Genomic DNA, 25,843 nt, shown 5'->3' with positions numbered 1-25,843 from the left:
GCAGTGACTGTATATTCAATGAATTCCCTTGTTGAATCCCTCACTCAAACTGATGAAATTCTAAAACATCTCTTATTTCTTAAACCCTTTTATCGTTAACTCGTCATTGAGTGTGTAATAATATTCTCAGTCCCTAGTGGATACTCAGAAGAGTGAGTAACAGATTGTAAACGAATTCTCACAATTCTTCACATTACATTCGCTCAATTTACGTCTAAAAAACCAGTTGATATACAATCTACTTCACACAAAACCGATTCCCTTAAAAAATGCAATTCTTCCGACTCGTTTTCATATAAAGCATCATTTAACTTGTTAAGCCCAAGGTCGTCACTCAAAGATGTGGCAGTGAAATTGTATTACGAGTTAAACGTGCATAGCAACAATGCTTCATTTACATAACTCCGCTCCGAACCTCCTTTTAATTAACTTTTAGGCTGTAGACAGCCCGGCGTTAGGCGTATTTTTTTAAAAAGTGATTTCTAAACGAAATTAGAACTTTGATTGTCTGTGATTGCGCGCCTATTTATTTTATTTTTTCTACGACTCACGTATGTCGTTGCCTTTTCTAATAGGGATTCCCTTTATTTTCTAATGAGATAACGACATCACGCATATAGTTCCCATGGCCTCTGTACTTCAACGATAAAGATCTATAGGTAACGATGGTAATTCCAACCATTGTAACATCACTCATTGTTATGTTCATAGACCATTTTATTATTTTATAAAATAGGCACTTGTTTGATTCTGTTAAGGCTTATGTCACGTAGTTTCGCAAGATAATATCAAGAAAAGACGTTTTATACAATAGAGTTTATTTCGTTCAACTAAATGAGAATTAGGTTTATTTTCATATCGCTTATCGTCAAAATAAATGTTAGTCGTATAAATTATACTAAATTCACGTACAATTAGTCAAGTGAGTACATGACATCTATTGTTTTACTTTATCTGCAGTGTGTATGTAATGGGTATAGTTAAACAGTTCCATAAACAGGGACGACTGACTACCTGATAGTATCGGGTATTATTTTCCTCGCCTAGGAACAATATAACGTGTGTATATGTATAGTATACTCGTCTAAAACACTCCCATTACGTACATACCATCATTGTCTACATGCAATGACGATAATTGCTTTAACAAGATTATCTACTCGACGGAATCGTGTACTGATTTGCGTAATTGAAGTCAAGAATTGAGGTGAGTCCAGGTCAAAAGTTGATAACAACGGCAGACTATAACAAAAATGTTAGCTCCAAACTAAATCTATACGTGTACAATACTAGAAATGCAAATTTACCTTAGCAACAAGGCAAAGTGATTAAATAACTACCCACCTACTTATATTCGGAGAGCTTCCTCGATGGTTACATAAAAAACTTGCTTAGCAACACACGTAAAAGAAAGAATAAATGACAGAAGTTGTACAGGATAGGCAATCTAGTTTGACTGTCGAAAAATTGACCAAAACCGCCGGGACTCGTAATAGATTACATTGTTGATGAAATCGACCGGAAGGTTACTCCAATATTTAACTAACTAGTTCTCTTTGATCGTAGGATTCAGTATTCCGCATCTATCCTATTTTCCTTCTAATTTAATTCGATGCCAATTTCCTAGAAGACAAAGTTGGTTTATCCCGAAAGTGGTTACCCCTCCGGTTTAACTTCGTTGCAGGAATACGTAAAATGTTAAATTATTGTATTAAGTTAGTTCTTTTAGTTATTTGAGTTCAGTCTTTAAACGTTTATTCAATAAAGTAGAAGTAAATTAGTATGATCAGTTAAAGATATTGTACAGAAATCTAGGCCAATAATTAGCATTAATTACAGTTTTATTACGAAACTTGAGCTATCCTCCTTGCTAATAGTCTATTTGAGCAAAACTTAAGTCATCAAAGCTGGGCGTTCAGAATCGACTCGCAAACTCATTTGAAAAAATATTTGCCCACTTTCATTAAACAACTTGTCTCGTTTAACTCTTTGTTTAACATTACTTCATAATTCTGTGGTCGCACCCCCGCGGGTCCAGTGTCATGATTTAATAGCTTAATTAAAATCTAATCTTGACTTTTGGGCGCTTCATTTTCATGTTAGAGGGTCGGTCATGGCATTTCAGCCATGATTTTACTGCGGGGTTATAGCACGACTCCTCGCATTGCTCCCGAAGGATGAGACTCGTGTTACGAGCAAGTAATGACGGAAAATGAAACTGATTATGGCTGAACGTTTCGATTTGAAATACCGAGTTGGGGAATGACGGTTTAAGCCATTTACTCTAGAAAATGGAACGCGATTTCACGTCTTTTGTTATTCCTTCGTCCTCGCTCAGTTTGTTATTTTTGTAACTCGCCAAATATTTAACTCAAGTATTAGAAAACTGTTCAGTACGGGAAAAACAAAGAAATCCTCCAGCATTTTAAAATAAAAGTATTTGAAGGGAAAGAACAGTTGTCTTTTTAGAATATAGCTGAAATAATTAGCAAGACAAAGAGTCGGAACACAACAGTGTTGCGGCTAGACGATCGATTGAAATTTCCGCATTTGACGACAAACGAACGTCTTCAATTGCATTATTTAAACACTTATTGAGCTGTCTATATGTAGGTCACCTGGGGTGATTCATATGCACGCTATGGTAACTTGCATGCATAATTCAGTGTGCAGTCCACAAATGGTTGATAATCTTTTTTCACATGTGTCAGCGTTGAGCTCCTTTGTGTAATTGGATTTCTTTAGGTTATTGCTCCGTAAGCCGGTTCAATAGTAGAAGCTTATTCTAAAAGGGGGATTTATTCAAGAACCTACATGTACATGTTAGGAGCACGTTTTCTATACAAATGATACGCTGCGTTAGATCAAATGTTTGAACTCAATTGCGCCGTTGTACACCGCCATAGCAACAAGCAATTACGTAAATGATTCTCGTTTTTTTACATTCGTCGACCATATCGCTTGGTTCGTTTTCACTCGTTATGTTTTGTTTTTATTTTGAATATTCCTTTTTTAGTAATTATCATCATCTTCAGTGACTGTAACAATGTATGCAATTATTGCTATCAGTTATTACGCCAATATACCGCCGGCTGTTTCTATTTTTGGACTTGTGTCCAAATCAATTTTATATAGGCATGGCGTGTTTTAAAGACTAAAAAATTATAACGACTGCATTTTACCCTTGTATCCTTTTAGTATGTGCAGTGTACACCTGCGCAATTACCTCTCTAAATAAATCATTCACGCGTCCGCGTCGCAGCGAAAATGCATCTGTCGCAAAACGCATTCATATTCAACGAGCATAAAACATTATTAACATAGTTTTTTTTTTTATTATAGTCAGTTGAGTTGAGTCCTAGAAATTTTGTAGGCAATTGCTCAATGACAATTGCGGTTAAGAAGCTTTAGCTTGCGGCTTAACTGGCTTTGGAATATGTTTTTTGGTTGGTGCCATATTTTTTCGAGATAGAGCTTGTGTTATTTTGTACCCGCTTCTTTATTCACACACGATCTTGTTGAAATTGCGCTAGTAGTTATTTTGTTCGTCAACGGTTAAGTTAAGGACAAATAATTCCACAAAGGAATGAAGTGCTAAGCTAAAATTGTAACTAGTTTTCAAAGGTTCTTTTGGAAAGCTAGCACGGAAGCCTCGGTCGACGCAGGCCCGTCCTTGATTCGACGATGACGCGCTGTAGCGGTGCCACGCCCTCAAAAATTACAACTTCAAACGTAATCTATGTTTCTCTTACTGTGAGCCTTTATCCCCACTGCTAAGCTTAAGCCTCTCTTCATATTTTCATATCTTTCAACCTCCAGCCAACTTACATTTGCGTGCCGTATTTGTTTTTAATATTTACGGTTTTTACACTGTTGCTAACTGCTTACGACTTTGCATAACTTACTGCGCTTTAAAATTTTAATTTTCATCGTTTCGAATCGTTGTAAAACAATGATATGGCTTAAATTCTTCCTACATTTTTTAATTTTCAATTTAGTACAGTTAATACGTCTAGCTACGGTAGTGCTCCGATATATAAAAAACAAAGGATCGAATACAAAGTCAGTCGATTACCGAAATTCTAACAAAACATCGTAACAAACAATACATATCAAATTTCGCAAATACGCTTGAAATAAAACCTGTATTGTGATACATTGCCTACTACACATTATCGATTTAAAAAAATGAAATCATTGGCACATTTTTTTACCGTGCTAATGTTTTGGTTCTGTTGCTGAGTGTTGCTATGTACACGGCACGGTTACAAGGTCCTGCTTAGTAAATCTGTCCAGTTAATAGTTGCACATAGTCACCACGTACGTTAGCCGTGAAAAATTGCAACTTGATTTTGTATTTTAGGAACGTACTGACCATAGGTTTAGCAATCAGTCTGCGTGTTTATAAGTTACATTAGTAGTCTATTACGCTTAACTAACGTTATCTCAGTGTTGTAATCCTATATTACGTGTTTAAGGCGTCTTTTCATTTCAAAGTCGCTTAATTTTTAGATAGCCCGCCTTGTTACTATGTTGAATGTTCCTTTGATCTAAATGAAAATGAAGAAAACGCGAGATTACCTAGTTGTTTATTTTTAAGCCGCTTTTATGATTTTTGGACAGCTCATAAAAATCATTGGAGTGTTGTAATCTGAGCTACTTATTTTCATGTCTTAACCGTGGCGGTTTTATATTTTGATTTGCATTATCATAACTGGTTACTATAAAGCTTAAAATATCATCAATTATTCTAAACTTAGTGAATGGTGAGGCTACGTCTCAGAATTCTAGAGTTAGAAATGTCTTTTTCCTGCTTTCGAAACTAAATTACTCATTTTCGTTTCTAAGTTTATATCTATATGGATGTATATCTTGGGGGTATTCTCGGTCACCGTCTAGTCAAGGCTCACATCTCATTTAAACGATCGCGAGGTTGAAAGTTGAAACCACTTACCGCGCCGGCAGGCTATCTAAATTTGAATAATATTCATGAAAGTTAATATTGTGTAGTTCTAAATTAATTTAACATTTTTTTATTTAACCATCGCGTCGTATATTTTGATTATGGAATGAGGTTCCTTTCATATATCTCGATTCTTTTTTAAATTTAGTTACAGATTAGCATAATTAAAAATCATGTTCGGATATCATAATCAAATTCATGCACGCACGCGGCGAATAACTCGTACAAAATGCGTAAAAAGGTGAGTAATAATAATGATAGTTCGCAACTTGCGGTTTGTTTTCCGGCACGTGTTTCTATGCCCTTAAAGTACCAATGCTTATTAGCCGCAACATTGCGAATGAATAATCAAACTATTCTACGATTAAACGTTAGTAGCTGGACATACTCATCGACCGTTCTAACGTCGCTTCGGCATTGACTACAGCCTGTATTACATTTTGCCCTTGCATCTCTTGCTCTGACTTGCATTAATATAGCCATAGTATGCAATTAACGTGCACCTGCTGTGTATAACCTTTGCCTTAAGTCACGATATTCACATTTTCTTCTTAATATTTTATTGCGACCGACAACCGAGTAAATGAACGAAAAATATTTTTATATTCGAATAAACAGCATAAAAACATAAGTAACTGAATCGGTTGCTTTTATTATTCAACAATTTTTATGTTGCTGAAGTTTCCAGTTAACTGTTAAATGGAGAGGTCAAAGGGACGAGCCATAAAATTGTTATTGTTTATTTGTATGAATATGCGACACGCAGTCTGTGAAATCATACATTTTACCTCATACGTATGTATGAGAAGGAAATTAAGTTTTAGGGCTACCATATTAAAATATGACTGACCTCACTCCGAATATTAAACCCTTCTATCTGGAACGCATTTCCCTGAAGTAAAATTGTTTAATCAGTTTAATTTTAGTCCTTACTTATCTCTATTCTTAATTCCAATGGAAGCTTAGACTATGGTTTTATACTCAGGTCAAATCGATATCTGCTCCATGTCTTTACAATTATATCTTCAGAAAACTGCTGTCCTACCTATATCCTATGGAAATCGGAGCAAATCATTACAATTTTCATATATTCTGATTTAATTTTGATGGTCTAATTGTATCTAGTTATTTTAAGGCAAATCCGTGCCGTCACTATTTGCCTGCTATTGTGGTTTAATCGAATCAGTTTGACGTTATAATTGTACAGTATGATCGAACGATCGCGGCTGTGACGTCATGAACTAATGGAGGAAAGAATTATTATGACTTTACTTTACAGTTTGGTTTGTAGGTAGAATTGTGTGATGATATAGCAAGTTTTGTCCTTTTCCGCACTGCTTATGTACTCAGGCAGTCTTTTTATCCATGGGTTTCTGTAAATCCAACCAGGTTAAAGTTTAAGGAGGAAGAGTTTTAAGCCACAGTACAAAAGCGAACTTCCTATGATTTTTCACTTATTTTGTATCACTTTGTATTAAAAGCATCTTATGTCAGTGTTTTGAGCTGCTCATGCAGGCCTTACGTCTCGATAAGTCCGTCTAACTAGGCTTAGAGTCCCCGCAGACTACAGACTTAAAATCGGCCGATAGTTTAGTCGGGTTGGCCTGTTCGTGCGCACACTGTGCCAACAAGACAGTTGGGTTGGTCGCGAGTGCGCAGACTAGCCAACAAATGGTTTGGCCGATTAATTAAATTTACTAGAGTTGGTGAAGAGATCGGTCGCGTGAAATGTTTCCCAAAAATATTATTATTGCTTTATACTTGATACAAAGGAGAAAAAGAATGAAGAAGAGAAAGCGAGAGTATTGGGTACATCCCATTTACAGTAACAGATTATTGCAAGGGAAGTTTTACACTATTCATTCTAAATTACTAGACTTCCCGGAAAAAAATTTCTCCTTTTATCGAATGAGCGTAACTAGTTTCAACGAACTTGTTAAATTAATTGGACCTTCAATATCAAAGCAAGATACACATTTAAGACTTGCTATACCTGCACAGGAGAGATTAAGCGTTACAATACGATGAAACAATCGCCAAGTGCGCGGGCGGCGCTTGAGCGCCATACTGATCAAGCGGTCGGCCGATAGTTCGCCGATGGTTCAGTTTGAAGGCAATCGTGAAGCCCATCAAACTTTTTTATCGCCCGATACTGAATGACTATAATGTGCGCATCTGCATACATCTTCATACTGATTAAGAAGCCGACCAAACTATCGGCCGATAGAAAGTTCGTAGTTTGCGGGGGCTCTTACTATACAGCGAAATATTTAAACCATAAATAATACTTTCAGATCATACCGAATTTAAAAATCTACCGCAAAAATGATTCAAAATAACCCTAGTTCAAGCAAATCCCGATCACAAATCATGTCTTGTAAAACAAAACCGTGACAGGCACAATATAAATTAGGCATCTAGTCTCCACACGGTGCTGCAACAACCTTTTTAAAACTCGTTGCAACAGATGCCAGTCTATGATAGTATATTGTTGCATTAACATAGTACGTTGGCCCTCAGCTGTTGCCATGGCAACGGTCCCGTTAGCCGAGACGATTCGATGCTACACTTCGAATAGGCGCTTGTGACGCAATCTCTGATACTATCTTTTTAATTACGATCTATTTAAGGAGGTTCGTGCCTTGCTCGTGTGAGTTGAGGATTCGATTTTTGAGGCAGGTTTTTAAACCTTTAACCTCTATTTATACTCTTTGGTTCGAGGTGAAAGGGTTAAATTGAGGGCTTAATCGCAGTGCAATATGGATAAGTAAAGTAACTCATCATTTTTAGGGAATAAACCTACGTTTCAATTAAGTATAGTAGGATCTTCAACGTTATACCAGCGTGAAAATCTGTGATAGAAATCTAAAACTGGCCAGCTTTCGTCATCGTAAGGAACTTGATACATGTTTTATGCCAATCCAATATTCCAAATCCATACATGAACTGCTGCAATATTAAGGAGTATTCATAGGACTTGGCAAGTGCAGAGTCACGTGGCCGCTTTCTCTTATCAAATTAAATGCTGTTACCACATGAACGATCTTAATCAAATGAATGACTATTGACCTAGAAGTTTTCATCACGTGGCTCGTATACCTTTAGATAACTAGATAATATGCAATATTATACTTATAATTTGTCTGATAACTTGATTCTGTAACCCTTAGCTAGAGTTTACTGGAGAATTACACCACAGTCCACACGCAGTCATTTTGAAAGTACAAAGGTAGACTTTTACCCATTGGTAAAAAGTATTTATTGATAAAAAGTTAATGACACAAAAAAAATACATACAGTCGAATTGAGAACCTCCTCCCCTTTTAAAGTCGGTTAAAAATTGACTATATCTGTGAACTAGGCTATGCGTGATGGTCTACAATCATAGGCGGATCTAGGGAGCGAAGGCGCATGTCCAAAAGAAGTTGCATAAGTTTTGCACGGTTGTCCAAAGCGTTTAAAAGTTTGGACCAAAAATATAATGTCAATAATAGCGACTGTCTGTAATTCTTTACCTCTTTCAAAAAATCGTAGCATGTCCATGCCTAACAATGCCACAATCTATGACAGGTTTAAAGTAGGTAGGCAGTGACGCTTGTTTTCCATTAATGTTTGTTTTCTTTCAATAAAAAAGCGACGTGTGTTTCATTTAAACGATATGTTAAAAGTACCTTTTTTTTCTATTCAAACAGTGCGTCAAATACAGTTTTTACGTAATTCTCTAATTTCCTGACGTTATATTACGTACGTCAAACTCCGCAAGTGCCGCAGGAGCAGTACATTTGGCAGCTTCGTAAAGTGCACATAGACTTTTATTGCTTTTGGAAATAAACTAGAATAGTTTGTCGCTAAGACTAGGACAACATTGTCATGGTTGTGCGTTACACTATTTAATTACTGTTTATAAATACTGATATGAATATTCTATTGTAATTTACAATGTTACTATTTTTCACTAACCTTTCTGACTTCTGGTTACCAACTGAACCAATTCAGATCTTAGGCTTTTCAATTGTAACCAAACAGAAGTCAAATCAACTAGATCATTTCTCTGTTTTGACCTTACAAATAATTGAATACAAGGCGTAAACAAACACATTATTACGTATTCTTCCAATTAGAAATGATTGTACGCTAATTACGAACGAATTTTCCTTTTCACCAGCCATTAATTCTTCGTAATGCTATCCAAAATCCCGACCGCATTACAGATTCATGTACTTTGACCAATAATTGTATGCACAATTGCATACTATAACCTTGTTCTGTCATTGTTATATGTAGGCAAATAACTGGCGGGCTAAAATATTTTATTCACGTATGCTTCGCCGGGTGCAATGACTGTTGCATACTGTTAGAACATACATGATAAACGCGGATAGAGAAAGAATACTGAACCGTTGACGTGACGGGAAAGCGGATTTCGATAGACCTTGATTTGTAGGCTGTGGTCTGATAGGATCCTGGTTCGCCATGACTCCATGACACGCATGATTATTCATTGCGAAAATGCCTCGTAATTTCGACTTTAAACTGTGTTGGTAATGGTCGTGGAATCGTCATTATTATGATGAGTTGTTTTCTTTGGAAATTAATGATGCGGTTTTTGTAACCTTTGACACAAATGTTGAGGTATTTGTATCGAAATTTCTTTGGATTGAAGTGATTTACAGACTTTAATGCAAGTTATCAAGCTATGGTGGTAGATCGCTTTTTAAGTTAAGGTAGAATATGGTTAGGTTATTGTAGACTCAAGGTCTAGCGAGGGGTTAGGCTTTGAGTCCATCCTCGTTCGGAGGAGGAGAGACCCGAAGGAGACCCTTGCCCAGCAGTGGGACAGTAAAAAAATATAAAAAAGTGTTCAGTGCGGGTGAATCTCTGCTTATCTGTATACTTCATTCAATATTAAGTTAGTAACTGAATATCTGTCCTGTTGTTCCTGGTTTTACGAGTATATGCTATCAAACAATTGTAGGATGTTTCCTTCAACTAACCGATGATAATAATATACACAATACACGTTCAAATACAATTGTTTCATTATTATATCTATTTATATACAGTTCAGGTTTTCTGATTGTTATTCACCACACAACATCGATCTCTACGCTAATGATTTTATAAAAATACAGGGTTTTATACTCTACTTTATGTTTTTTAAAAACCTGTATTGATTAAGCACCTATATTTAGAAAGTTTTAATGTGTCGACTAGTTGCAACGCCTTCTTTTTGAGTCTTATGTATACAGTAATTATGTATACAGCTTGCCTTACAAATAAACTTGATTTGAGAAACTAAATATACAGTACATTCGGAACCAAAAGTCATTGAATGTAATACAAAATTGCAACGCGCAGGTTATTATGACCTTTTACGATGTTCCGATCCAATTCTAACGCTATTCTGGTAAAGCGACTTATGTATGCTGCGGTGGAAATCTCGATATAATTTCTCAAATTTTGCTACAATTTTTGCCCAGAATTATGTAGTATTTTTTTAGAACACAAGATTTTTTGTAATTTCTTTTCCAGCTTTCCATTTTTTGGTTTCCTTAACCTATTTTGGTACAGATATCACAGACAAGCTGATAGCAATGGGCTTCCCTGCGGAGAGGTTAGAGGGTGTATATAGAAATCACATAGACGAAGTGTACAGGTTTCTGGAGAAAATGCACAAAGACCATTACAAGATATACAATTTATGCTCGGAGAGGGCGTATGACAGTGGGAAATTTCACGATAGGGTGAGTAACTTCAATTTTTTTACTTATTTATAAGTTACTTTTAAGATTTTGATGTATTTTGTCAGCCTTCACTATGTCGTCAAATATGTGTGTTTCGGAAAAAAGTAATTAAGCCCTTTATCTGGCTACACTTGTATAACCTGAGGGCTAAAATAAAACAATGAATGATTACAATAGTCTGTAATGTAAGAATACTGTGAAAAGTTTGATAGACATATTTTTCGAAACCCCTGAAGGTCTTGTTCTCCGTAAAAACTCGTAATCATGGTTGGTTGTGGTTATTTAACGAATCCTTTGTTTTTGGTATACTATAATAGATCTTCGAAGAATAGTGAAGATGTCGCGGTTTCAAATAGTAATAATTAACTAAATAGCCTATGATTTCCAGTTTGCAGAATTGATTAATATTGTTGTTCAATTTGTCTAACTGCGAAATAAACAAGAATATTTATAGGTACATAAAAGGCTTGAGAATCACGGCTTTAATTAAGAGTTTTCATAATTTATTACACGAACAGAATCCGGTATTATCCTCTGGTCAAGAGTTCGTTAGTATGATTAGAAAACCTACGGCTTAAGTCATCATGAGTCTATGAACGATTTTCATCAAGCTTTCCATCCTCCCATACGATTCATAGAATTATTTATAAGGCACAATTGAAGGACTTTACTTCGCACCTCCACGTTAATCCCCGTTTAAAGTGATTTGAGGCGTTCCCACGTAATTTGTCACTTGTAAGGGCTTGTATTGTTACGAATTAATGACATTTTCCTCACGACGAAATAGGGCGGTAACACCTTTATACAGCGCTAAATTGATGACCTATATTTGTAGCCAAAAACATCGAAACGGAAATCAAATATGGGAATGACGCGCGTTCAGTAGTTTAAGGCTAAATAATATTTTTATCTTGAAGCTCTGTATGTCATTTTGGGTGTTAGTTTTCCTTGTGTAATGATCAATTATAAAATAACATATTATGGGGTAGGTATGTACATAATTATGTATTGATTGTAAATGACGGATAGTCGTCAGTCGCAATTACTTTCCTTCTTTCTTTGACGCAACTTATGACGGTATAGGGGCGTGCTCTGCTGTCATTTGTTAGGTCAGAATCCATATTTGGATGAATATGGTGTACTGACTGCGTATAATATATGTAGGACGCAAATAGTAAGAATTTAAATTTGATAATCATGGTAAGGAGTAGGTAATTGAGTTTCGATAATACTCAATCCTTATCAGCAGCAAATAATTTTAAATCAACTGTCCCAAGACTCAAAATTCACTTTTTCAGGTTTCAGTTTCCACACGACACAGTTCAGTTAATTTAAATAAAAAAAGAACATACTTTCTTGGTAACAAACGTTACAAAATGTCAACGCGTTCACCTCAGCAAAATGTTTAACTTAAACCCTTTTCCATTATTTAATTACCCTTCACAGGGAAAAATCTCCCTAATTTAAATTGGGTTAAATTAAGATTTTTATAAGAGAACTCTTTTTACAATTTCTCCCGAGACTCGCAAAACATTTACCTTAAACGTTATTCTTAAGTAATCTGGGGGCACGGAAGTGCCCCCGCAAGTCGAGCAAAAAAAAAGCGGCACGGCCGTAACATCCTTTTCTCGAAGCAATTCGGGCTATTTTTGACACCCCTATAATTTCGTTGTGGATAAAACAAGAAGCCTGGATTTTCAGCAACTAATCAGTCATTGTATAAACACGGTATATTTAAAATTTCAGTCAATTTGAACCAGTAGTTTAAGAATGACAACTTGTTAAAATTTTGAATTTTGTCACTCACTGATTCACTGACTCACTGACTCACTGACTCACCGATCATCAAAAGTCTAAGGTACTTCTAGCAGACTTAGAAGCTTAAAATTTAGAATACAAATAGGGTTTAGTGTCTTAATCATGGGAAAAATTTAATATTTTCTAATTTCGGTCCAGTTTTCTAAATACACCAACTGCAACAATAACTTTGTAATCCCATATAAATGTATAAGATTACAAGGTTACATTTGCAGTTAAGGAATTATTATTACTGTAGAAAATAAAATAAATAGGTGTAAATAGGTACCTACTATATTAGGCATAACGGGAGGTGGTAAAGGGTGGGTAAGGGTGTTTAGCCCATGAAACTGAACAACATTCCCATAAGAAAATATGTTGATTTATGAAAAAAAAACGTCTTTCCATACAAATTGGACTTATGTTCGCTCTACAAAAAGAAGTGAGATGCCATCAAAAACATTCTGTAAAAACCTCAAGTCTCGCCGTAAAAAGTTGTGAGATCTATATAATACCAAGTCGATTAATCTATTTAGTCTCTACTTAAAGGACCTTCTGTCTTAAGTTATTACATATGTTATTATCATGCCAATTTTAAAAAAATACCTTTAAAACAAATAGATCGACTTGGTCATCGCAAGAAAACACAAATTCGCCATTTCAGGAGCATTAACTTCTTGTCGTGCTGTGTAGTGTGATACATACTAATAATCAAATCTTGCGATGGCCAGGTCGGTCTATTTGTTTTAAAGGTATTTTTTTAAAATTGGCATGATAATAACATATGTAATAACTTAAGACAGAAGGTCCTTTAAGTAGAGACTAAATAGATTAATCGACTTGGTATTATATAGATCTCACAACTTTTTACGGCGAGACTTGAGGTTTTTACAGAATGTTTTTGATGGCATTGTATTATTTTGTGTACTATCTTTGAAAACAAGATTGTTTTTAATTTCGAATAGCATGATAAAACGCTGTTACGTGATTGATTCATATTGAGAAAAATATAATCAGCATTGTACTCGGTGTATCTAGGTTATCAATACAGTAACTGTTATTTCAGTTAAATATCCTTTATGTACGGAAGCGAGTGTGCATTAAGTACAATATTATGCGCTATTATGGCGAGGGCACGATTCGCTCGTGGCTAAATAAATAGCTACTGCGCAAGATCGATCGATCTACGCGGAAAGTTACTGTATCGAGATTTGGTTTTTGATAGGTGACCGTGATTCATATCGTAGGTATGCATAATTCTCCGGATTAATCTGACTTTATCTTTTATAACATTTTGTTTGTTGCTATTTTTAAGATGAAAATATCTAGGATTTAAATACTTTTTGCTTAGACACAAACTAATACCTGTTGCTTAATAACAGAAGCAAAAATGGTCCAGTACCCAAGTGAAAGAAAAACGATAATAAGAAATCGCAATGTAAAACATAATTCGTAGAAGCAATTTCAAAGTGTAATCACTGGAAACTAGTAGCCCAGGTCATCTGCATTCATATTAACCAAGTATTGAACATCGGCTCTCCATGTGAAAGTAATCAACCGCACCGGGCTTAGATTGGAAACAGACCCCAATCTACATGCTAATAACACCCTAAACTTATTATGACCATTCGACTGCCCTGTGCAAGGGGAGCTTTCGAGGTCATGGGGAGCATTACAAGGTTACGGTTGCAATATTGCATAATATAGGGGAAGTTTTGAATGCCTAACCGGTCACACTATTGTGCAACATTTTTTTTTTCGTATTTACCGGACAGCTGCATTTCTAGGGCAAAGGGTTACCAATCAACGCTTTTGAAAATTGTTTCTTTTCTTCTCGTTAGTGGTCAAACTGGAGTCGAAGTTGTTCAACTTGCCCTAAAGCAACAGGCCCCTTCATTTTGCATAGCAACAAGCGGACCCACTATAAACTCTGAAGCATATTGAGCTCAAATTTTATGCAGCCACCGAAATAAAGCCTAGACGTATCGTCTTAAGAATAAAATCAATTTTAGACTGTAGTTTCAGTTTGTATTGAACAGTAAAGAAATATATATCTAGTATCACCCAAATCCCTATCACAAACAATCCCTTCACCCAATGCCCATAGCAACACACCCTCTGTTAACCCTTGCAGTATAATCGGGTACAGTCCAACGGCTAGGGTGTTAACCGTTGCCCAAGGGCGCCGGCTTCGAATTTGAACTCGTTGAACTATTGACCGAACCTAAATGAGCTGACCATATTGAAGATCCGAGGGTTAATACGGATCAATAAACTGTGAAATACTAAATCGGGGAGGTAAACTTTTTAATTCAATTAACTAATTATTAACTAATTAGTAGCTTTTTAAAATAAGTATTTGATGATAGGCGAAAGTTGAGGTAAATAATATGCTTGATTGCTATAATTTCTGGATAGTTCTAAGCAAGGCGACGCGTTAATTAATAAGTTAGTTTTTAATTGCTAGGTATTTCTTGCCTATCTTTCGTCGATAGGTATTTTTTAAGGAAAGTTTAAACGTGTTAACACATACCTAATGTATACGGAAAATCTGTCAAAACGGCGAAATAATTCGTAGAACAAAGTAATGTAACGATAACAGAATCGGGGCGATTTTTCCACGAAAAACTCTGATATTTTAGTAGATAATTTATGGGAAAATCTACAATTTAATGATATCTGATGATGGAAAAATCGCCCTTATGTCGTGTTAGTTTTGATTTTCTAGTGTTTCATAGGAATTGCATCAGCCGTGATCGCAGGATGACTGGTCCTGATTGTAATGCGATTGACGTCCGTTCAACTACTTGTTATAACTCGTATATGACAAAGTAGATTTAAATGCATTTTTGTGATGCAATTCGGAAGTATGTTCTTGCATACCAGTTAATTATTAATGGGTTTATGGAAAGAAAGTGGAATCCTGCGATTGCATTACCTAGATGTACTTAATGCCTCTGAATGTATGGTCTACAGCAACAAAGTCAATACTGATTGAAAATGGCCATAAAAATGAATAAAATTATAATATCTCTAAATTTTGTGAGCACAGGTGAAAGCAAAATACATAGAACTCGCGTATCTGATAATAATCCCCATAAAATGTTCAATTTGATGCATTCTCCTCAAAACTGTCAAGATAGTGTCCGTCCCTGTCGGACGTTGCGCCTTTCGGCTGTCAAATACTGTGTAAATATTACACAGCATATTTTATACTACGAACTCTAGTTTAATGTCAAAATTACACTGATATACAAACATAACATCACGTATTTTATACCCGAAAGTGCAAACAGACTTGTAATACATACACTGACGTCGTCTGCCTACCACACGTTTAGCCATTAGCCCTATGTAATAGGGCATAGTGCAGCCATATACCGAGGCCTTACCAAACTCCGTGCTACTTTTTAAAAACTATTGTAATAATATAAATTAGAAAACACCATTAGCACTTGCAATTGGATGACACGGGAATCGTTCGGATAGTCATATCCCCGTTTTCTGAGTACATTTAGCGGTAGTTTATCTATTCAATAGTTTTTTTATATGAGTTTCAACGCTATTGAATAAATGTATTAACTACGGCTAAATGTATCTCAAAAACCAGGAGATAGAAATTTTAGCATTAAACTCGAGTTAAATTATAAAAGAAGTTGCATAATTAATGTTTTAGGACGAATGTCACCGTAGGGGTTAACGAGAGTTACATAATTGTTGATCGTTCGTTATCTGCTGCAAGCTGTGACAACAAATATATTTTATAATGAAGAGGTGAGTCACAGCCCGTGTAAGTTTGTCTACGTGTGCCGGTACACGCAAACTCGACGATGCGGTTTTTTCGAAACTATATTATATTATATTATTAATGAACGATTCTTTGCATTAATGATGTAATGATCACATGACTGTCCTTCTTTTTATATGTTATTGTTTTTTCAGTTTTAAATTAGTATTAAATAACTTTTCTTTCCCACAAATAATGTGTCGACTTTTTTATTGTATTTATTTAAGTGGATCTCCCGCTATTGTGAACACTTATAAAAAATACAGATTTTGGTGATTTATATTGTCTAACAAAACTTAGATTTTGCATTAACTATGTACATAATATGTTACATTATTATGGGATTTTAAATTACCTCGGGCATTGCTGTTCTGTTATTCGAAAGTTTTCGTAATTATAAAACAATTCGACGAAAATATTAATTGATCACACCCAGACATCTGTACCAACGGCCAACCGAATTTAATTTGAACAAAGTGTCATATAGCAAATGTTATTTTATATAACAGTTTTTGTCGCGATATATAATTTATTTCACACTTGTATCAGTAGCAGTATCAGCTGTTTTAATACATATGGTCCGCTTTAAATAACTCAGATGGTTTTAAAGTATTCGTCTAATAGTGTGTACAGATCTACGCCATTTAATGTAACATTATTTTGAGTGATTGCACCATTTTAGGGCGCGTTCGAGAACCGAGTATCCACTATGAACTTGTAGCGTGATTCTCTACAGTCAGTACCATTGAGAACCGAAGATTTGACATTTAAAATGTGCTGCAATAATAGTTCTTACATAGCCCCCTAGAGGCGCTGATCATATTTTCATACAAAATATCTCGTTAGCTAGCCGGTTGTTGATAGTCGATAGTGGTAGGGAATCGCGCTGCTGCACTGTATAACAACCGACAAATAGCGTTGTGTTTTTGAATATAACCGCAAGCGGCTGCGGGGAAGTAATAGTAAAAAAAAACAAGAGATAATAAGATAGCACATGCAACTTTTTATAAAATTAATAACTCAGCGTCAAATGCAAAGTTCGTGTATGTCGTACGTTTGAGCTAAAGGAATTTTGTTACATAGGTACAGCTGTTTGGAAGCCAAATTCTCATTACATGTTACGTTGCGTAGATCTATACGCACCTTAACATTGCGGAAGATTAGTTCACGAATTGTTTAATCGTGAACAATTATAAAGGAACTATTGTAATGAAATAAGGCGGTGTTTGATCAATTTTCGTATACAAGAGGTTCATTATGATACATACTGTTTTGAGGTGTGTGCTGTGTACTCTTATTGCGATCGCGACATATGGAGCGGGCAATTTGTGCGTCCTTGTTCATCGAATTGGGTTACCGTGTCTGTTTTAAAACGTGATTTTACCTTCTTCATTAAGCACTACCTACTGATTATAAAATAACATTAATTCAAATTTACTCTTTAACTATTCGAACGAAAATATCTTTGACCCCGACCCGCGAATTCAAATCGTCTTTGACACGTAATACAACATCTAATTCCATTTGCCATATAATACAGGAAGGAAGTTTATTTCCTACGGTAAAATATATTTTACATTAGTCAGAAAACGAGGACGGGAATGATTTCACGGTAAAAGACAAAAAGATTTTTTTTTCTAACGTTAAGTGACATTGACAGTACGTTCTGCCAATTTCTAGTAGTGGGTGCGACATGGTGCCACCGTACGACACGTGGATACGTAAATAGCCTTGAATAATTATCATATTTGTTCCTCTTTCCTTAATAATACCTAATATTACTTGTTTTATCCAAATATTAACATTTTCTTTACGCGTATATAATTAAGTCATTAATTTTGCAATAAAAAGGCAATTTTTTTTATAAATTTAAATTAAACTATAATATTATAGGCTTTTGACTGTAAAATTAGATGTAACCAAATTGTATATTGCAATCATGAAAATGATTATAATTGTAATATTTAGGATTACGCCACATTGCGTCACGCAATCTCGTCTAATAATTCGAATATATTAAAGTTTAATGTAACACATATAAACCTATTGGGTATTTTTATTGGTTTGCCTTTTGTTTCAAGTTACTTTCGTCATAAGTACCGATGACCGTAAGGCCCCTCGTAGTCTACGCAAATCTTCAATACTCAACAATTTTAGTCTCTAAGCGACTACCGCGATACAAAGCCAGTTGCAGGACGAATCGTGTACGAACCTTAATGGATTACTATAGAAATCTTACCGAAGACTTGCGTAGTGTCGTGAACGAAACGCCTAAGTATACCTCTCAAGTGTAGTACGCGCCGTTTAACTTTGTGTGTCTGAGTATAGCAGTAATTAGCTGCGAAAAAAGCAAAACAATAAAAACAAGACATGTAGGAGAGGAGTGCGGGAGATGGACGCAACGACGGCTTCCTTCCATTGCTTTATCCGCGAACTATATATGCACTGAAATAAAATACGTAGAAATAAACTAGGGAAAAAATATAACCTAGTTTTTAATTACTCACATGTACGTATTTTCTATACTACAATATTTAAGACGCGTGTATTGAATATTATATCACAATTTTCCCTATTTTCAGAACGAGACTCTAAATGAATGTATTGGCATCATTTTGATCATTACGTTACGTTGTTACTATGTATATATGTATTAATTATGTACATAAATGAGTTATAAATAGTTTGAGAAATTTCATGTCCTCGTGTATCATTAAAATCCAAATTCGTAGCTTTAATAGCTAGAAAACAAAATCAATTGCAATAAGAGTACTGCTTTTATCTTCTTTATTTATGCCCGGTTTCTGAGTACATTAAGCGGTAGTTTATCTATTCAATTGCGTTTTTTTGTATGAGTTTTAACACTATTGAATAGATAAACTACCGTTAAATGTACCTCAGAAACCGGGGGTTAGTGGTATTTGAGTAGAGCTTTCGTGCCTCGGAGAGCATTACAAAAGTTGGTCTCTATTGTGGTTGTTTACTAAGAAACCTTTAAACTGATGGATTTTTTTCGATATGTGTTCACCCTAGATTGACAACTATTCCTATAAAATAATCTCTTACAAATAACAAAACAAAACAACAGGCTTTAAGTATTACGCCCGACTTTAATGAAATAACATCACTTTTAAAAAAAATACACTTGTCATATAATTTCTATTTCATAACAAGAGTCCTCTCATAGCCTCACACCATATCATTAACAATACATCAAAAGTAAAGCAGCCTTAATCACAATTTGCGTCTAGACTCTACTGGTCACAGCTGACCGCCAGGATTATAGATACGAAGTGACCTCCACAGACACCTGTGCATAACTCCTAGCCGGTTTTAAAGGCTACATTGTCGTCAATTGATACAAGTACCTTCTAGGTATTGTTTCTAGTTCTATAGGGAATGTGATTACTATAAATTGGACTACTGTTTGACAGGGACAAGTTTCTGTGATTAAAAGCGAGTTGTTTTGTACGTGTTTAATGTTATAGACGATGATAAATTGCTTTAAAGATATTAATAAAGGTTTAGTTGTTAAGTAGATCAGTGCCTATAATATAAGATCTTGTTACAATTGTTTTACGTTATGCCATCATCATTCTACCAGTTAAACATAATAATGACTTAAACGTATATGCAGTAAATTTGTCCTATTTTTAATATTATAGAAAATGTTTGTAACTAAAATGATATCGCGTAGAGATATTTTGTAATCCCCTTCATAGGCCAATAGCCCCTCAGCCATCTTGGTCACGTTTTACGACTTAAAAACTTCTGAGAGTGTTTTCACTGTTTTTATCATCCTTGCTTTATTTACTTAGTTCACAAACTCTTTCCCCCCCAGGAGTACTGCAACTTGAAACATTGAACTATAAAAAAATTCGTTAAATTTTATTACTCTGTCTTCGTCAACGTCTTTCAGTTCGTGTATTAAACGCTAGGGTCGCAATGCACGAGGGATTTGGCAGCTATACGGGTCAAATGACGTCAGAACACACACTTTATGTATACAGTCTAAAAATGTCACAGACAGTGTTAACGCGCTCATAAGTTCAATACGATATTTATTATAGAACAATGTGTGCCACTCATAGATGTGCTAAGTCTAGATGCGTTACTCCTACGTCGTCTCCATCAACTAGCTTCATTCATCACGTATTTATTGCACATAGGGTAAACGGGTGACCTATATTTAACCTAATAAATTAATGGACGATTTTTTGGCAATGTGATGTACAAGATGCAAAATGTACGTAAAGATTTTTTGGCAGATGCTTGATTGACATTTGGATTGTACATCAAAAAGGAGAATTTATGTTCACATTCAAATAGCATTTTAATTGCGGATAAGTGTAATATTTGGCTCCGACAAGATATACATATTTAGATTTATGATTTATGTTCGTAAGTTGTATAATCATCTAAGAATTAATCATGAATTTTGCTTGCTAATTTATTGAAGTCTTACATAAGATTTATTTACAATCATGTTGATTCTAGACGTCTGCAGCATAAAGGGCCTTTAATGTCTAAACCTGACGAGATATAAAGTGAAACCTACAATTAGACTCAATAAATACAGCTTTTAGTAACAGCCATTTCGACATCTTTATATAAATAGTTATCGTAAAATGGCGACTACGTTTCCGCTGCAATACCAGCCAAGTTTATAAGGAAATTCTCCGCGTAATGATTAAAAGCATTATTTTAATTGAGACCGTAATTAATGTGAAATACAACACTAATGAGGGGCGACGACCCGCCGGTGGTGTAAGATAACGAATAACTTCGTACCCCCTGCTCCATCTGATTACGCTACCCATTTGTATATTCAGGATTCCGAAGTCTCATACTTACTATTGAATTATCTTCGTGTATGGGGAAGGAAAATAACCCAAGAGAACCTTTGCAGGTATCTGATTGTATACCCAAAGATTCGAAAACACTAACTACTTGGTTATCAATGGTTCAATAAAACATATCGATGAAATATAAAGTTTTCTCACTACTGTTTCGTTTGTTCTGAATTTTTATTTCGAACCCCCTGATACTAAAATATAAGATATGCTATTCTGTCTGTTTTTCGCGCGTGTACAGAAAGCATAAGATCTATTTACATGGCATAAGATCCAGATATGTTTTTCACCTTGACCATGACAAGATTCGGCCTGTTTCTTTTCATAATAAAAGAAGATCCACCCCAGCATTATTAAGACACTAATGGGTAAAATACCGTTATCTATAATACAAGATATGTAACAATTACGTACAGTTTCGGGGTGCTGCACTTTGAACAGAGAAGCCATGGAGCAGGCCACTATCATGAGGTGCCGTGATCTTTGATCCAGGGCTTACTGTCACGTGGCTTTGTGACTAATGCATCACCGCGGACACTATAAGTCTAACGATAACGCGTAGATAATAATAGTACTACCTAATCTATGGATTATTAATAATTATTATAAGAAAAGTTTAGAAATACGTCAATCCGTCTGTTCATTAAACCTTACTTGAGCATGACAGTCCTCTATCCTGTTAAGCTCCTGTAATTGGCTGACTCAAACTTCCCGTATCTATGAAAATAAGCTTAATTTATGTATTACCAACTAAGTCTACTTCGGGAGCCTTTTCTCTGCGTGAACACGCACTTTGTCAATTATTCCGTCTATCCATCCATTTTGTTCAAGTTTAGTACGCTTAGATGGGCCAACTGCTTATGCCAGAAAGGGAGCCAAGTGTATAATCTTGATTAATGGTACGTAATTAGGGCCATCTAAAGATGGCGTCTGACGTTTTCCTCGTTCATGAAGTTTCCTAATTATTGACGTCAACTGCGCGAATGTGTTAATGTGATACTTAGACACGCTGACTGTACTGTCAAGTAACATACGAACACTTGTGTACTCCACACGTCAATAATTATGAAACATAACAAATACGTCACAGTCCTCGCTCGAGCTCATTAAAACCCTACGCAAACTATTTAGGCTTAGACCGCTAACTCGCAACTTCCATATTGAAAACTAACTTGACACTTTACAGCAACGCATTAGGAGCTTCACTAAAGCGAATTACAAGCAATAAGCACTCAAACAAATATAAGTAAGTGTAAATGGAACATTCCATTAGTATATTACTTTCTATATTTGGATGATGGTATCATTATCGCTTGTGTTGTGATAGTGTCAATCAGTGTTAGATAAACGTCGCGTAGGTAGAATGTGCGTCTGTGCGTCTGCGGGATGGTCTTTGACACCGGCGTGCGTGTGCCGATGTGCTAGACTAGATGTCGCCACCGACACCCTCCCTACACTCGCTATCAGTTGTTCACTGATAACGCATATCACGGAATGGATCGAGCAGTTTCCACTAAAAATGTACGTTATTCAAGGAAATAGAAATGTTTATTTATCGTATCATAAAATCTATTAAAGTTTTTCTTTTATCAGATTGTGTTGTTTGATTTTTTTATTGGTGTACTTTGGTTGTTGCTATAGGGAGAAATGTTGTCGTTGTGTAAACCTTGTACGATATTGTCACATGTTTAATCGTAAATTAATTCTATATATTTTTTATCTCCGTGTTAGTAGAGCTAGAGTGTCTGAAGCGTAATAAGATATTGCTTTCATATCAAAATATAGTCGTGTGGGATTCTTTAATGTGTCGCATAAAGATTATAAAATGTACGAGTAATTTCTAGGTCCAGTCACAAAGTCTGTACATACCTATTTCGATATCACATTTCTTGAATGATAACAAATCGCATTGAACAATCGCAAGAGCATTGACATTTTGGTCGACATGTTGATAAAATAAAGAATTATGATTAACGCATTTCACGGATAAATATAAAGTACACGTGAAAGTTTAGGTTGAGGACACACAAGGACGGTGGGGGTTATGACAAGGCAATGACATTAGTACATTATAGTCATTAATACTAGACAAGGCACTCCTTCAATGACGGGAGGAGTGACTCCACGCTAATTGAGTGCTGATTGAAAATTAAATCGTATGGATACTTTTCGGTACGCTGATTTTGAAAATATTTGCTTATATTGTTGGTCAGTAAGATTCCTCGTCTGACGCTACCTGATGACTGGAAATTTGAGAAGTAAATGCAAATTTTATTGTCTGAATTTCTAGGCTGCTTATGCATAAGTGTCAAGTAACCTATCTGCTTAATTAAGTGACAGGTAGCGTATGAATACTACTGTTAAAATACCAGCTGATTAGTGATTTGAACCTTACACAGAAGTGGCTAAACCGGGGTGAATTATGAAATATGTCAAGATATCAATTGAATTCGAAACCAAATGTGGTTTTAAAGTACATATTCGAAAAATGTAGTCATAAAATGCTAGTTCAAAACACCGGTCGCTTACACGTTATTAATTCATATCCTGCAATTTTATTCAAATTCGAACCTTATTACGTTCAATTACTTTGCAACGGAACGTTCCTAATTATATTCAAATTCCGTAATATCAATTTTAAATGAGTTATTGCTACGAAATTATAGGAATTCCTTGTTACTAAGCCAGGAGGGCTTATCTATTAATAATGCCGGTTTATATTAATAATAAATAAATTGACAGTTGATTGACATTATATGCCACGATGGAAACGTCAGTTATCGATCGGTGTTCGGTACAAATTATTATCTACAGTATGATTTTGATTTAATAGTTCGTATTATTTAGTTAACGAAAGAGCCTTTACCCAGCAGTGGGACACATAAAGGGCTATTAAAAAAAATAGTTTCTTTATTAATATCTTCTATTTCATTCGTCGCATACACTACGCTACAGGTTTGTGCCCAACAAACCTGTAAGGATTTAAGGTAGATTTAATTCTCTAGGAAAAATAAGTCAAATAAAATACCTTTTTGATTTAATTTCTGTGTTATTTTATGAGTTATTTAACATTAATGTAACTACTGATACCATACAATTTTCGATACTATTGAGACTAAATAAACGTCAAAATACCAATAATATGCACATTTTAATCTCCCTAAAACCCACAACACGATCCGCATATATTATGCGATTAATTTGTCTTTACATTAACCGTCATGTCCAACTTCTTATATGACATTGATACAACACTGCGACTATTATAACCGACATTATAATCGCAACAATTATTTCGTTACATACCACATGTATGTCCCACAGTCATTTCGCGTAATGACTTTTAGATAATTACCATTGTGATTTTTTTTATTCGTTGTTATTATAATTGATACTTGTACAGTTGCAAGTATAAATATGTGCACAAACACATTTTTAAACGTGCTTTCATGTAGGTATACATCTCCAGGGGAAAAGGCCTTAGATTGACATAGACAGGTGATATTGGTGATGCTCTTCAAAAGGATTAGGTAGATTGCGTAGTACTCGCATACTCAGCAAGCAAAATGTATAAAAGTCGAAGAAGTGGTCGAAGCTAGTGATGTTCTTTGGTGTCGTCTATTCTTACTACCTTAAGATTGATGTGTGATTTAATCTGGATATTTCATGTATGAAAATATTTAATAAGGTTATGAAATTACTGGAAAATGCTGTGTTTGTTAGCTGACGAAAACTTAAAATAGGACATACTATGTTTTCAATATTCATCTACATCACAAGCATAAGTATGTGTTATATTTATGCTTGTGACTGTACAATTCGGTTGTACCTATGCAATTGACGTTTTTATTGCGGGACGCTGTAATTCAGTTTGACGTTATACAACTAAATGTTCCGATGTCTCGCCTAGATACATGCAATTTGTATAAGTACTCGCCTTTATATGTACACTGTATCGCTATAATATAAATTGTTGTAGTTTTAACTATCACTTTTCTGGGTACTTTTTAAGTTAAGTTAATTTAACTTATTTTTAGGATTGGTTAAACCAGAAATTACACACGGGTCCTTATTATTTTTATTGTCAGGCTGACATATGACAAGATCTACGAAAGCAAAGGGAATTTGCAGGGATCGTAGCAAGGTGTTTGATCTCTGCTCGTCCCATGGTAATAAACCAGTATGTACGAACGTTATGTACGAACTAGTGGTTAAAAATGAATAAATAGATTTTTTAAAATTTCGTCCTTAGATGTTCTGGAGTGAAAACTTTTTTTTGTTATGTCCTATTGTGTCACCTTCTTTAGTTCGATAAGTTTTGATAAATATATTGTGTAGCTGTAATTTATTGATGATATCTTGAAGATTTTCTCAAACTTTCCTTGCGATAAAAACACTTTCCTTTATTATAACGATACTTTAATAAAAAAGGATTTATCAACATAATTTTATAAAAGCTTAATTTTGAATAGCATTGTGTTTTTGCATTATTAAAAAGAAAGAAATATATGTACTTACATGCCCAATATTTTTATCGCCAGACAAATTTAATTGAGAATTATTTTTGACAGATGTTTCGTTGAAAAAAAATATACAAGTAGCGATGGAAAAATTGGCCCTATGAATTCTAATTTTAGAACCTTTTAATATGTAAATAGCACACTAAGAAACTTCATCACTGAACCAAAATTAACACAAT

The 25,843-nt window shown here is 35.0% G+C and overlaps 1 protein-coding gene across 2 annotated transcripts in view; it reads left to right on the top strand.

Moving 5' to 3' along the window:
• Pten (phosphatase and tensin-like protein) overlaps window positions 1-25,843 on the top strand; it is a 57,120-nt gene that overhangs the window by 8,582 nt on the left and 22,695 nt on the right. For both annotated transcript variants that reach the window (XM_076124600.1, XM_076124601.1), the window contains exon 2: window positions 10,535-10,707. In XM_076124600.1, coding sequence (XP_075980715.1) covers window positions 10,535-10,707 — 173 coding nt within the window. The remainder of the gene's footprint in view (window positions 1-10,534; window positions 10,708-25,843) is intronic.

Source organism: Anticarsia gemmatalis, chromosome 16 (genome assembly GCF_050436995.1).
Source record: "Anticarsia gemmatalis isolate Benzon Research Colony breed Stoneville strain chromosome 16, ilAntGemm2 primary, whole genome shotgun sequence".
Classification (NCBI taxonomy): domain Eukaryota; kingdom Metazoa; phylum Arthropoda; class Insecta; order Lepidoptera; family Erebidae; genus Anticarsia; species Anticarsia gemmatalis.
Note: the sequence above shows the minus strand (reverse complement) of the source record. Positions and strands in the feature narration are given on the sequence as shown.